Source organism: Carassius gibelio, chromosome B23 (assembly GCF_023724105.1).
Source record: "Carassius gibelio isolate Cgi1373 ecotype wild population from Czech Republic chromosome B23, carGib1.2-hapl.c, whole genome shotgun sequence".
In the NCBI taxonomy this organism is placed as follows: domain Eukaryota; kingdom Metazoa; phylum Chordata; class Actinopteri; order Cypriniformes; family Cyprinidae; genus Carassius; species Carassius gibelio.
The window spans coordinates 11359038-11374176 of NC_068418.1; the positions used below are offsets into that span (position 1 = coordinate 11359038).

At 37.9% G+C, this 15139-nt stretch overlaps 1 protein-coding gene across 2 annotated transcripts in view; it reads left to right on the forward strand.

Moving 5' to 3' along the window:
- The first annotated feature begins 6374 nt into the window (after nucleotides 1–6374).
- The window catches only part of LOC128011066 (laminin subunit alpha-5), a 69437-nt gene continuing 60672 nt past the window's right edge, over nucleotides 6375–15139 (forward strand). For both annotated transcript variants that reach the window (XM_052593117.1, XM_052593118.1), the window contains exons 1-2: nucleotides 6375–6836; nucleotides 8437–8589. In XM_052593117.1, coding sequence (XP_052449077.1) covers nucleotides 6591–6836; nucleotides 8437–8589 — 399 coding nt within the window. In that variant the 5' untranslated portion in view covers nucleotides 6375–6590. The remainder of the gene's footprint in view (nucleotides 6837–8436; nucleotides 8590–15139) is intronic.

The following is a 15139-nucleotide window of genomic DNA, read 5'->3' on the forward strand; positions in this document are numbered from 1 at the left end:
AATCTATCCTGGTTTATCACATGTCGAATGCGTGTGTGTGTGTGTGTGTGTGTTCTTTGTGAGATATACACTCTCTCTCATCATTATAAGGGCGATGGTGTTGTCTGTCTGGCTGGAATGCTTCACTGCTCACTTAGCGAGACCTCCGGCCTTTTGTTCCTTATCCGCAGTTAGCGCTCTGATTTTCTCCTTTCATGCAGACTGATCTTCAAAGCGTGTGATCTTAACAAAACTGTGGGAAGAGCAAGAGGAAGCACTGTTTTGTTAAATCGGCCGTTTGAAGGAGTGTGAAAGATGCTACGAACCTGTATGAACTTGCCATCCAGTCAGACGTGACGCTCACATGCTAACACAATAACCTGTCTGGGCTGGATGCCAGGATAATACTATATGAACTATATGCCTGAAGGCTATGTATACACAGTATCTGTGATGAAATTAGCTTGGATTATAAATGCCATGGGTGTCAGCGATTCGCTGTTTGCTAAAAAAAGGCTTAGGCTGCTGGAAAGATGAATCTAGTCCCCATCATGTCTGTTTGGCTCCGGGATTAGCACTTAAACTCCATCTGTTTCAGCTGGAACCAAGTTTGATGTTGAAACTTTAATGCCGCACTCCTCACTCGTGTCTTCGCTAGGGCCCAAATAATCAGAGGTGCTATCTTTAGCTGCTTCCTTTAATGAGTTAATGGTTTCAAGAGGATTTTGTGCTCTTTATTGTTCGTGCTGCAGGTGCTGGTGGATGTTTCGAGCAGGCTATCTCTCTCTTTGTCTGTATTAATGCGGCGGTGTTGAGATCCTGCTGTAATTATTAACGTGTGGATTGAGGGGTCTTGACACCTCATGTTTGTGTTGGGGGAAGACCGGAGTTGAGTGTGCTTTTGTCTCTTTCACATCGCCATGCTCCTCACTCTCTCATCATCTGTTAGTGGTGTTTGTTGAAACTAAACAGCTGAACAAATCTCATAGACTTTCTGTAGCAAAATATCACTGAGGCTCTTTTCCACTAGATTGCAAGTTCTAGTTAGAAATATATCAGTAATTGTAAAGCAGAGTTATGAATATAATTCCATATTGAAACTCAAATGAAAATGCCATCATTAGTAATATATTACCATAATATAACTATATCTCAAAAATTGAAACCGTCATGTTTAAGACTGTACTTTATATCACAATTCTGTATACGTCATCGTGACTTCATATCTCCGTTACAGGGCCGCGGGAAGTAATTTTGAACAGGGGGTGCTGTGAATTTTTTTTTATTTTCTTTACAAAAAACCCATGAGCCTATAGGCCTATTTAAAATACATTTTAAAAATATATACATTGAGATTTACTACTTTATTGTCATATACACTTCAGTGCACAGCCAGCCAGGGTCTGAAACACACAGACATCAGTTCTCAGATATGCGCAATGCGCTATTAATCTGAAGCAGAAGCAGAATCAGAAATAATAGTTTAATAATCGAAAAAAAAACCAAATAATTACTTTCATTACAATTTCAGATAGCCTATACATACATGCAACTCATTTAGATACAACAAATAATATTACAACAAAATATAATATTAATCGAACTTCACAATAACGCTAAAACAATGCAATCGATTTGGTCAGCTGGCTTGAGTCACTGCACGTTTATGTCACATGCAACTCTTAACTCCAAAATCTTTTTACGCACACCACAAGGAAATAATCTCTGACTATTTAAGCAATTTGTTTATTGAACAGTTCTCCACATTCATTACGCAAAGAACACACGCACAGTATAAAGCTTTCTGTCTCCATCTCCAACCTTTTTACACAAACCACAAGGAATCTCCGACTATTTAATATTGCTGGGTAAAAAATAGATTTTTCGATTAATCGTTTTTTAAAATGTGGTCGATTCAAAATCGATTCTCAAAGGCCATGAATCGATTTTTTTCCATATTTATTTCTGCAGACATTGTTCATAAGATTAGCGTTAATCTAATTACAAATCTTCTCCACTAGATGTCACCCTCTTATGTGCCTTGTGCAATGTTACTAACTAACCTATCATTCATTCATTCAGTTTAAAGCAGTGGTTCCATTTTCTGCAATGTGCGTCAGGTCATGCTCCCGTTCGCGTCTTACAGATTGCATCTTATACTTTCTGCGTCCGCGAGTCCGCTATGGACCGCTATGCAGGCTTGATGTAAACATCGCCATCGGAGAGTGTGTACCGAGGCTCTGAGCAGACGACCGCGCGGACAGGTGGGCGTGGTCAGTAGTCTTCAAAAGCACAATTGCACATGTTCAGGCAGTGTGAAGAAGCCCATTGCCAATCGAACCAATCGGGCCGGGCTCGGGCTTGTGCGGTAAATGAGCGGTCATGTAATGTTTCGATTAGCGCGAGAAAGATGCGAAAATGTATGCTGAGTAGTTGAAACGGAGGCTTGCTTCTGACGATTACGTTTTGGTAGCACCAGCAACTAAAGCAAAGTCTGAGGTTTGGAAAAGTTTTGACCTTGTTTATAATGAGAATAATGAGTGAATAATAATGCACCATCAGTGAGCGCAGGAGCGCGCTGAAGACATCTACAGTGGATTCAATCATTTTTCTCCACATAAACACTTAGGCCTTACCTAATCTTGGTGAGTAAATGTTTTTCAAATAATAACTAAATATTATTTGAGTCTTAAATGCATAATGTAGACAGAGTAGGCTATATAAGCTAATGTTGGCATTATTATTTTATTATGTCAGCTGCTATGGCGAAGCAAATCCGGCAGAGCCTTTATCTTAATTCATTTCGTTATTGCCAAATACCCATCTTAATTTATAATTTATCTTAATTAAATTTTTTAAGAAAGACTTGTTTTTATTGGTGCGTTGGCCTATTTATATGCTAAATGAGCCTATACCTTAGGGCTATTTATAGAGTGCAGAGATGTTACGATGTTACAGAGGACTTATTTTATTTCTTTGTTCAAACTTCCAAGTGGCCTATTACGTTAGTCATGTATAAATTATGTTAAACTATGTATAAATGACTCATTCCTGACAAAAGGCAAAAGAGCTGTGTGCTGCGTACATTTGAATAATGTCGGGTTGTAAATGGGTTCGGGCTTTTAAAAAGCTGTCAATCAAAATGTACGTGTCGGCTCGGGACATGTCGGGCTTAACTTTTAAGGCCCGATTACAGCTCTAATAGAAAATCGAATCGAAAATCGAATCGAGGATCGAAATAGAATCGATTTGAGAGCTTGTGAATCGAAATCGAATCGATCTGGAACATCTGAATCGATACCCAGCCCTACTATTTAAACGTTATTTAACAGTTCTCCACAACCATTACACATCATTGTAATTTTGTCTCTCATAATTGCATTTGTCTCTCATAATTGCAACTTTATATACCATAGTATCTTCATATCTCTTCAATATCAATTATGACTATTTTTCACTGTTGTGACTTTCTTGTGAATGTGACTTCATATCTTGTATTTGCAACTAAAAAAAATCTAAAAATGCAAATCTACATTTTTTTTTTAATCTCTGAATTGACTCATCCAAACTGATTTTTTTTTAAATGACAAAATGTAAAAGCTGACCGTTTGTTTATTGCGTTGTCAGTTTCCTCTTTCCACTGGTTTATTCTTCTCTCTAAGGCATAGATTTCCTTTCATATTCTTTTGATTTGGGCCTATAAGCAACTACCTAGAAATCACATGCAATAAATAGTTTTGCATTGTCAAGAATCACTCCCCTGGATAAAAGGGAGTCAACTTTTACTGTTTTATTTTCATCTATCATGTGCACAAAACAATGACTCGCCCTGAAGAGTGAAGAGTCCAGCTTGGACAGGTGAAAAAGAGCTAAAAACCACATCACAGTTAAGACCAGGCCTGTCTGGTCACGTCTGTGTTTGAAGTACAGCGGGGAAATAATTATTTGATCCCCTGCTGATTTTGTACGTTTGCCTGCTTACAAAGAAATGAAGGGTCTGATATTTTTATGGTAGGTTTATTTTAACAGATAGACACAGAATACCAACCAAAAATCCAGAAAAAAACTCATTATATAAAGGTTAGAGATTGATTCGCATTTCAGTGCCCTGAGTGTGTGAGGGTGTAACGGGGTGTTACCACACATCATTCACACTCTTTAAAAGAAATCCCTGGCAACCAGGAGGTCACAAAGACCTCGGTCAAGAAGACTAGAGACTAATACACTGACACAGACACTTCGGACAAAAAGAAGAAAACCCCCTCTCTCTTTCATCTCTTGTCTGGCAAGTTGACTCCCTTTTATACATAAAGGAAGTATGTGACAGCCGGATGGCATTTCCTTCATCCTTCTGCTGTGAGATCTGTCTCTCTCTTCTTTCGTTTAGGTCTGCCGTGTGCACTGTGTTGCTGTTTGGGAGTGAACGAGAGTTCGCTGCATTAGCAGGAGGACTCGAACACTTCCAAAGTCAAACACCGAGCTGACCCCTGCCGGTTTGTTGAGATACTCCCCTTAAAGCAAAGTTCAGAGGTCAACATGTGTTGAAAATATCAGTGTCAGCCTTAAACTTCATTCATTAACGTGACATGAATCAGCAGGGGAGGTGAGTACAAGCCGTGTTTGTCTGGTTTTATTAATAGAGAGTTCCTAAATGACTTCAGACATCTGGCTGCCATCTTATCCTTAGTTTGACAGCCATTCGTTGCTGTCTAATGTGAGCGCATCATGCCTTATGTTACACGCACACACACACAAAACACCAGTTTGAAATGAATGAGGTTGAAGAAATGAAGACAGATCTCATTTTGACCCAAATATGACTTGTTACTGCTTATTGTTCTGCAGCATTGAATACGAGTGTGTGTTTGTGTGTTTTATGAGTCAGAGGGGTGACTTCATGCCAGCTGTTTTTCAGGTGGCCAAAACGATGGGTGAAGAAAACACCTGCTCCTCTCCTCCCTCTCTCTCTCACTTTGTTCTCTGGAGCGCTGCCATTTAATTAAAGCTCAGGTTCTGCAGACGGGGAAATGAAAGCCTGAGGTGTGGAGGAATGTGAGCGAGCTCTGGTGGGAAATCTCACAGTGTTGGACGGTGTATACTGCATGCTCTGATGGGTCTCTGCTCGCCATTTACAAATGTTACTTGTCTGCTGTGACAACATTTGATTTATAACGCACTGATTGGACACTTTTAACCTTTGCAGCTCTTAAAAAGAATAGCATTTATTGTGTTGCAGAGGCTCTGAGAGCTTTTTTTTTAAGTACAGAAAATAAGATAAAGCCCAACAATCGAAACAAGATGAGCTTTCTTTTGGCTGTTCTATTCATAACACCACGGAAAAGCAGCAAAAGCTATTCAGAAATCTGTAAAACTTGGGATTTATGTTGCAGGCAGACATAAATTTATGTGTATGTGTGTGTGTAATGAAATTATATTGTATTAAAGCACATGTTGTTTGAAAGGATATTTATTTATTGGTATTTACTCATTTAATTATACGTGGCTGTCTCCAGTATGTTTGAAATGTAAAGTGTGTATCATCCTAATTAAAGAGAGAGTTTACCCAAAAAGGAAGATCATGTTCTCCCTTTATGTGGTCTACACGTGACAAAACTGTTGATTCTGATTACCAGCATTTTGAGTTCTGCAGGAAAACAAGAGTCAGGGGTTAAAAAGAGGGGTTACTGATGTAATAATGTAAATTATGATGACATAATTCTGGGTTTACTAGTTTTAAGTAAATTAGTAGAAACTATTTTCACTAATCTTTACTGTTTAGAAAAACAACAGTGAATGCAATAATATTCTTGAAAAATACACATTCATTACATCCATCCTCTTCAGTTAAGATTCCCACCGATTGATAAATCAATTTCTTAGAATATATGCTGTTTTCACAGCCGCTGTCGTGATTGAATGGGAGAACCGAGTCATCGGATCCGTGAACGAATCATTCAGATTAAAGATTCGACTCGGTCAGTGAATCGGTCGGACATGGTCTAGCGCACACTTGAGATCGAGGAGATTTAACGTCTTTTCCTCACAGAAAGTTATCTAATGTCTTTAGAAAATGTACATAAGTAATATATAGCGCACGAGTCGTGTAGATCACGACTTTATAATAATTTCATGGCGTTATTTTGTCCATTCAATGTCCAAAAGAGTGAGAATTATATCATTTTTATCCCAAACAAGCATGCAAGCCAAACGGAACAACAAGGGTGGGTAAATGACAGAATGTGTATTTCTTCGTTTTATAAATGCGCAGGATTAGGGTCCTCAGCAGTTTGAGAGAGAGACAGGACTGCACACGCACTGCACTGCCCTCTCTCAACCCAACCCACACACACACACACACACACACACACACTGCCCTCTCTCAACTCCCTCTCTCTCACACACAGTGCACTGCCCTCTCTGAACAGCACAGAGACCGAGAGAGAAGGTGCCCACCGAACTGCGTATCTATCACTGTGCATCACACACACAGAGAAACCAACAATACTTTCTGTGTCCCGTGCCTCTCCAAATGCGCGTGACCGATCCCACAGCAAGCGCTCCGTGGACGTTGTGACGGCTGTAACAGTGTTGAGTGTGCGGCACAGGTAAAGATGGCGAGGGGACCACAGCTGCTGTTTCTGTCGCTGCTGCTCGCTGACGCTTTAACGGCGCAGGAGCTGCCCTTCAACGGTGTGAACGGGTTCAGTCTGCACCCACCGTACTTTAATCTAGCGGAGGGGACTAAAATCACGGCCACGGCGACCTGCGGAGTGGACGAGAGCCAGCAGCCGATTCAAGACCTGTACTGCAAACTGGTCGGGGGCCCCGTGTCAGGGGACCCGAGCCAGACTATTCAGGTAAAGATGTGCGAAATACTTACTTTTCTAAGGTTTACATGACTAAAAATGGATAAAAGAGTCTTTTGATGTTTGTTAGTTTGTTTTAGTTAACTTATAGCTAATATTAGACTCTATTTATCTTTGTGAAATGCACTTTATAGCTACATAACAGATGCTACCACAGTGCTGGATTACCATAATTGACCCTGGAGCACATCCAAAAGAATTATTACCATATTTCTTTTTAGCATATATACTGGATTTAGTAGTACCCTGTACAAAAACATTGTAATTATTATTATCTATTTAAAAATAATAATAAAGTTAGGACAGTGCTTTGCGGCTGTCTTGATCTTTTTTTGAGAGCACCTGCTTAAGGTGAAAAGGCCAGGGACCCCTATAAGGTGCTATGGTTCCTCATAAGAGACCACCACTGAAGCTTCATAAGCAGCAGGCTTAGGAGACTCGACTTGGCTTGTTGGCGAGTGAGTGAAATGTTTAAAGATTGTAAAGAGGAAAACACAACCCCCGTGTAGCACTGCTACTGGGATTTTCCCAGAGGAATGTGTGGCATCTCCTAAGACCTTGAGGCAGACAGACACACAGATCTGCACACTTCAGAGAATATGTTAATAAAATGTTGCGACCTGATCGGTTGGTTTATCTTCTCAAGACACAACATCACATGCCTGCAGTCCATTTTTACCGCCTTTAACTAAGTCACAATCATTTTATACTCATCAGTATCCAAATTTAAGCTTATCCATAGTTATACTGGAACCAACCATAGTTTCTGTTATTATTTTATGCAGTAAAAAAGTGATGTGCACTTGTTTAGGTTGTTTAATTCTACCATCTTGAATTGAAATGCTAAATGTAGATGGAACGATTCAGTTATTTTAAATATTATTTTAGATGTGTACGATGTATTCCAGTAAAACTAGTGAAAAGAAAGACTTTCGGAAGCACCATTTTGAAGGAGATCCCATTTTAATTTATGATTATTTTACAGTAGTAGCAGCAACGATAGTCATGTTGCTGTAGGTAAAGGCAAATTAATTGCTAGTCAAAGCAAATCTTATCTCGTCAGTCTCTGAAACCTTCACACACGGGTGGTCTTAACACAATTTGGCGAATTTCTGATTGATTTCACTCCTTTTAGTTTATTTATACTGTCAAAAATTAATATTTTTTCCTAGCCAAGTATAAATAGCTATAAATAATGATAAAAATGGGTTTGGGTTGCCAGAAGTTGGAAAATGAAGGGAGTGCATTCCTTGGTGCATTCTAGAAATAAACAGATAAAAGGTTTAGGAAATAAAGGGGGGATTTGCAAAGAAGGTATTTCATTTTTAAACAGTCATTTATTTGCACATGCTTTTCTGCAGTCACTCAAAGAATGATGCAAATCAGGTAGCGGTGCAAACATGCCCAAAAATTTGGTGCTGAATTTCAGTTTCTAACTTTTTACAGGTATCAGTGTTCAGTTATAACTCTTTAGTTTATTATCCGATCATCATTTGATGTATTGTTGTCATGATTGATTGAAAATGTCCACAAATCCTATTTGGTGTAATGCATTATGCCAGGAATTTAATTGAACTTCCTGTGTCATCAGGGCCAGTACTGTGACATCTGCACGTCAGAAGACACTAACAGAGCGCATCCCATCAACAACGCCATCGACGGCACCGAGCGATGGTGGCAAAGCCCTCCGCTCTCCCGCAGTGTCAAATACAACGAGGTCAACGTCACTCTGGACTTAGGACAGGTATATTACTGATGCATTCTTGCGTTTGTCATCTCACTGCCACACCTCCACCCACACACACGTATCGTGTTCAGATTATTCAGCGTACAGTAGAGTCATCTGATACTCGGCTACAGCAGGCGCTTTTGTGGATTGCACATGAGTGTAGAATTTCAAGGGTGGATCCTAAGTTGAATCTCATCCATTCATACTCAAGTCTGGAGTTTTTTTACCCTGAACACTTCACGTCTTGGTCTTGTGTATTAAAGGTTTGTGAATAGCAGAACAGCCAGAGGCCATTCAAGATTAGTACTTTCTAAACTGTCATGGAAAACTAACATTACTCATGCTCTCCCCCAGAATACCCAGTGGCTTCTACATAAAGAGTCAGCACTGCTGTATATAGCTGATATGCTGCTTCAATGAGAAAGAGATGAAGGGAGGCAATTTACTGCCAACTATAGTTTCTCTATTGAGTTCCAGACTCCTTAGACACAGTCTCGCCTCGTGTCTCAAGAAGTGGTTTGTCTGGATTTAATGGGCAGCAATTAGCGATCAAGCTTCAAGGCATCACTGTGAGAAGCTTGGATCACAGCTTCTTTTATGACTGTATTCCAAATGACTGTATATTTGGGAAGAGATGTATTACCTTGCCTGACAAAAGAATCTGCACACACAGAAAAACCTGAAAGGCTGACAAGTTATACAGATTCCCTATTCAATATTAATTTATTACATATTATTACAGCTGCATTTAATCCATGTTTGAATCCGTTTGACAATATTTCCATGAGGATCAATGTAGAAATTGCAGAAAGTCATAGGTTTCTTAAAACTTTTAGAAAGCAGAACCATAACTCCATTCAAATAAATGTAATAGTAATATGTAGTAATAATTCAGTTCTGAGTACTTGTTTTATTATGTGAGCAGAAAACGTTAACAAAGTGACACGAGAACAAAAAAATGTATCGTTTAGAAACTACCATTGTGGAAGTTTTTGTACAAGAAGCAAGATTTGTACATTTTTCTCTTATGCTCTCCAAAGCTGCATTATTTCATCAAAAAATAGTAATAACAGTAATACAGTATTTTGTCAGCTATTACTGCAATTTAAATAATGGTTTTCTATTTGAATATATTTTAAATGCTTATTTATTCTTGTGATGCAAAGCTGAATTTTCAGCATCATTGCTCCAGTCTTCAGTGTCACATGATCCTTCAGAAATCAGCCTAATATACTGATTTACTGCTCAAGAAACATTTCTTATTGTTATCAATGATGAAAACAGTTGTACTGCTTCATTTATTTCCCACAGGCTTCTTTCATGAATAGAAAGTTGCATTTACTATCACATTTATTTTCATTAAGTCAAATTCAAATGCATCCTTGCCGAATACAAATATAAATTTATTTAATTCAAAAATGTGATCGGTTGAGTATCTGTTCTATATTTAGTCTTGTCGCTCAGAGCAGTATTGCTGTATGTATAACCTGGCTGTGTAGTTTGGGTCTCATTCACATGGCTGTAATATGTGACAGACTAAGCCCTGTACTACTTTCTTTTCTCTCTCAATCTCTCTCTCCCTCCCCCTCCCTCTCTCTCTCTCCCTCTCTCTGAATGGAGGCAGAGAGCAGTGACTGGCTTTGTACTGAGTTCTTTTATGTGGCTGGTGTTTTTTCAGTGCCACTTAAACCAGCTTGTTAAAAAGCAATACACAGCTTTCATACATGCATCACTGAGCAGAGAGAGATGTTCTACATATATTAATGCCATCAAATCTTCATCTGTAGAAAATCTGAGTTGCCCAGTTATTTTAGGTGGCTGACAAGTCATTCCTATTTGATCTGAGTCGGTGATTTTTTTGCATTTTGCTATGTAGTTACTTATGAACAAATAAAATGTTTGCTCGGCCCAAGTAGATTTCTCACCCATTAAAGAGCTTTGACTGAAGTATGAGGAGTCAAATAACAGTAATAGTGATGCTGCTTCAGAGGCCTCCTGTAACACAGGTATGAGGCTCTCTCTGACCCCTCAGAGCAGATGAATTAGACTGGAATGTTAGTTACTCAATATCTGTCTCAACCTGTTCAGGGAGAAAACGACCCTCCCCATCACAACCGCAGTTCATGTCCCGCTTCTCTCACTCGCTCTCTTTTTCTGTCTATTAAATTACCCCAAACACTTTTTGCTATTTTTTTCTGCAGTATACAATAGAGTATTAACCAGTGTTTATAAAGTTAATAGAAACACCGTTTAGATTTGGTGTCAGTAAATCAAATAATTTGAACTAATACCTTATTTATAATTTATATTATATATAAATATATTTAATATATAAACTTAATATTTTTTTCCGTAAATATATACATGCATGTGTTTGTATTTACTGTAAATATAGATAAGTATATACAGTACACACACAGATATTATCTAAACAAAAACTTTTATTTTGGATGCGATTAATCATTTGACAGCCCTACTTTCTCATAGTGAGCTGACAATCGATAAAGGAGCTGAATAAATGTAGTATCATTTTTTTTTTTTAAACAAAATATATTTGGGTTGTACAGTGGGGCTCGAAAGTTTGGGCACCCCTTGCAGAATCTGTGAAAATGTGAATAATTTTAAAAAAATAAGATCATACTAAATGCATGTTTTTTTTATTTATTTAGTACTGTCCTGAGTAAGATATTGTACATAAAAGATGTTTATATTAAGTCCAAAAGACAAAATTTGCTGATATTATTAAAATAACCCCATTGGTTCTTAATACTGTGTTCTGTTACCTGATGATCCTCGACTGTCTTTCTGTTTTGTGCTGGTTGTGCATAAGTCCCTTGTTTGTTCTGAACAGTTAAACTGAGCAGCGTTCTTCAGAAAAATCTTTTAACGTCCTGCAGATTCTTGTATGATTTGACTTGATTTGTATTGATTTGACAGTGCTTGTATGATTTTCGAAAAGATACATCTTTTCAAACTGAGGACAATTGAGGCACTCAAACACAACTATTAAAAAAGGTTCAAACATTCACTGATGCTCCAGAAGGAAACAAGATGCATTAAGAGCTGGGGGGTGAAAACTTTTGGAATATGAAGATCAAGGTAAATTGTACTTAATTTGCGTTCTGGGAAACATACAAGTGTCAGAACTAAATGGGAAAAAAATTATATTTCAACAAAATAAGAACTATTTGGCCATCTTTATCGTGTTCAAAAGTTTTCACCCCCCAACTCTTAACATGGCCGCGGGAAGTGGGGGTGCTGGGGGTGCTGCAGCACCCCCTAGTGACGAGAGGGAGATAAAAAATTTTAGGCCTATTAAATTATTTTGCACAATTTATAAATTCCTTATGAATATTTTAGAAAATGATTTTGACACACGCAGTCTATCTATTACGTATATTTTGGATTTTAATTTCATATTTTGAGGCCTAATCAACACAGGTTCGGAAGTTACGTTGTCAACGTCAGGCAGGCAGGTTTGGTCGCCGAGTAACGAGGTTTCCCGCTCGTTCCATGCAGAATACATTCATCTTTATATAATACAGCGCACCTCGACATTTGGACACCTGTAACCAGGGCACCCCGCCTGCATGTAGCTCAGGTAAGAGCATTGTGCTGCCGCACTTGTAACATTTATTTTTTTTGGCAACAAGTGTGGGATCAGCTTTGACTAGCCAAGCAATTGTAAGTAGTATACTATAGTATTTTTGTAAGGTGGTGGGGATGGAGAGTATTATTTCGTTCGTGTGTTCTTTGCGTAATGGTTGTGGAGAACTGTAACGTTTAAATAGTTGGAGATTATTTCCTTGTGGTTTGTGTAAAAAGGTTGGAGATGGAGACAGAAAGCTTTATACTGTGCGTGTGTTCTTTGCGTAATGGATGTGGAGAACTTTTCAATAAACAAATTGCTTAAATATTCAGAGATTATTTCCTTGTGGTTTGCGTAAAAAGATTTTGGAGTTAATAGAGTTGCGTGTGACATAAACGTGCAGTGACTCAAGCCAGCTGACCAAATCGATTGCATTGTTTTAGCGTTATTGTGAAGTTTGATTAATATTATATTTTGTTGTAATATTATTTGTTGTATCTAAATAAGTTGCATGTATGTATAGGCTATCTGAAATTGTAATGAAAGTAATTATTTCGTTTTCTTTCGATTGTTAAACTATTATTTCTGATTCTGCTTCTGCTTCAGATTAATAAGGCATTGCGCATATCTGAGAACTGATGTCTGTGTGTTTCAGACCCTGTGCACTGAAGTGTATATGACAATAAAGTAGTAAATCTCAATGTATTTATTTTTAAAATGTATTTTAAATAGGCCTATAGGCTCATAGGTTTTTTGTCAAAAAAAAAAAAAAAAAAAAAAAAATTCACAGCACCCCCTGTTCAAAATTACTTCCCGCGGCCCTGACTCTTAATGTATATTTCTGGAAAATATCCTTCTGGAGCGTCAGTGAATATTTGAACCTTTTTTAAATAATTGTGTTTGAGTGCCTCAATTGGCCTCAGTGTGAAAAGATGTATCTCAAAATCATAAAGTCACTGCTGGAAAGGTTTCAAATATGCAAAGATACTGGAAAACTGAAGAATCTGCAGGACCTTAAAGATTTTTCTGAAGAACAGTTCTCGGTTTTAACTGTTCAGAACAAACAAGTGACTCATGCACAACCATCACAAAACAGAAAGACATTTGTATAATAATTTGTTTTAATAATTTTAGCATTTTTTTTGTCTTGTGGACTAAATGTAAACATATTTTATGTACAATATCGTACTCAGGACAGTACTAAATAAAAAATAACATACATGCATCTCTCTTATTTTTTGAAAATTATTCACATTTTTACAGATTCTGCAAGGGGTGTCCAAACTTTCGAGCCCCATTGTAAATGGCTGAAACTGTAAATGTTAGAGTTGCATAGGCCAATGTTTTTCTCTGGGTAAAATAATGAAATTATACATGCAAAAACACAATGAAATCTGTATGAAATATATGCAGACTTTGACAATGTAGACTGTCTGATGGCATATTTTATGTATTCAGGTTTGTTGACACAGCTAGGGCAGGTTTTGGAGAAAATTGAATGGTTGAAGGCAGGGCAGCAGTCTTATTCAGTCTAGTGGAAAAAAGCAAAAGCTAAGCTAAAAACACTTACAGTACCTTTAAGCTGAAAATTGTTTTCCACTTAACTGTGGGACCTCTCCTAGCCAAATGTTCACTGTTAATTTAACCTCATTTGAGTGTGTGATCCCTCAGGGCACATTAATATCACTCAGAGTTGAGTATTCAGAGTACAAACTCAGCCTTGCTTCTAATAGCATATAAATGCCTGGGAAATAACCACTAATGTACTTAGCTAAGTCTAAACTTGATGATACATTACTTAAGCTCTTGTCTGAAGTATTCAGACATCAACCTGTAATCATTTGCGGAAGATCTTGGATGGATCCTGTCCCATCAGGAAACAGGTCTAAATTATACCCCACACTTCATCAAAACAATAATCAAACCAGTTAGGGAGACTTTCATCACTCTTTAAAATATACAGGTTTGTTTACTTATTTTTCCTTTTATTTCTTAAAAGGGTCATATAACGGTGCTAAAAAGAACATTATTTTGTGTATATGGTGTAACGAAATGTTTATGCGGTCTAAAGTAAAAAAAAAAACACATTATTATCCACATAATGTAAATTATTGTTTCTCCTCTATGCCCCGCCTATCTGAAACAGGTGATTTTTTACAAAGCTCATCTCTCTGAAAAGAGAAGTGTGATCTGATTGGCCAGCTATCCAGTGCATTGTGACATGGCTGAATGCCCCAGGTGTGTGACGGAAATGTTACGCCCCTTTAAATATTGCATATTAACTCTGCTACTAAATTTAATTGAACTATGATCAGCTGTTCTTGGCAGAGCTACTGAAAGCGATTTTTTGTGCTGCAAATCCATTTATGATTTGCTGAAATTTCTGCGTCTTCATGGAGAGAGCGCGTCATTGGCAAACGCCTCAGGAGCGCTTCTGCCGAGCGCTTTGGAAAGAAGGTGAAAGCGGCGCACTTATCGTTTTCCACAAGTTTTTAGGCGCAGTATGTGAACGACCCCTTATTCATTCATTAATTATTTTTTGCTTGCATATATCTTCAAATATGCCGTGGAGAATCACAGAAGTGACCACATTTTTTTTTTTTGCGAAATTCGAATATCATTTTTATTTATCGAATAATTAGAGCAGAACGAATATTCGAATGTTCGACTATCCGTGCACACCCCTACATTTGACCCCTTTAAACATTACTCAAATATAATTGCCTGTGGAGAAGTTTGTACTTTATACTAAAGTATATTGCCAGTTCTCAGAACCGTTTAAACATTTGAATACCTAAAAATACTCTTCTTCTAAACCATAGCAAGAAATTATGTGCCCTTTTCTGGGCCCTTTCGCTGCATGTGAAACAATAGTTAAAAATAGGCTAAGTCTTTTCCAGAGCTGCACCATACTCTGAGTAAGTGTGTTTGAGTGTATTGTGGTGGGGGGGGGGGGTTGCTACAGTGGGACTCAGA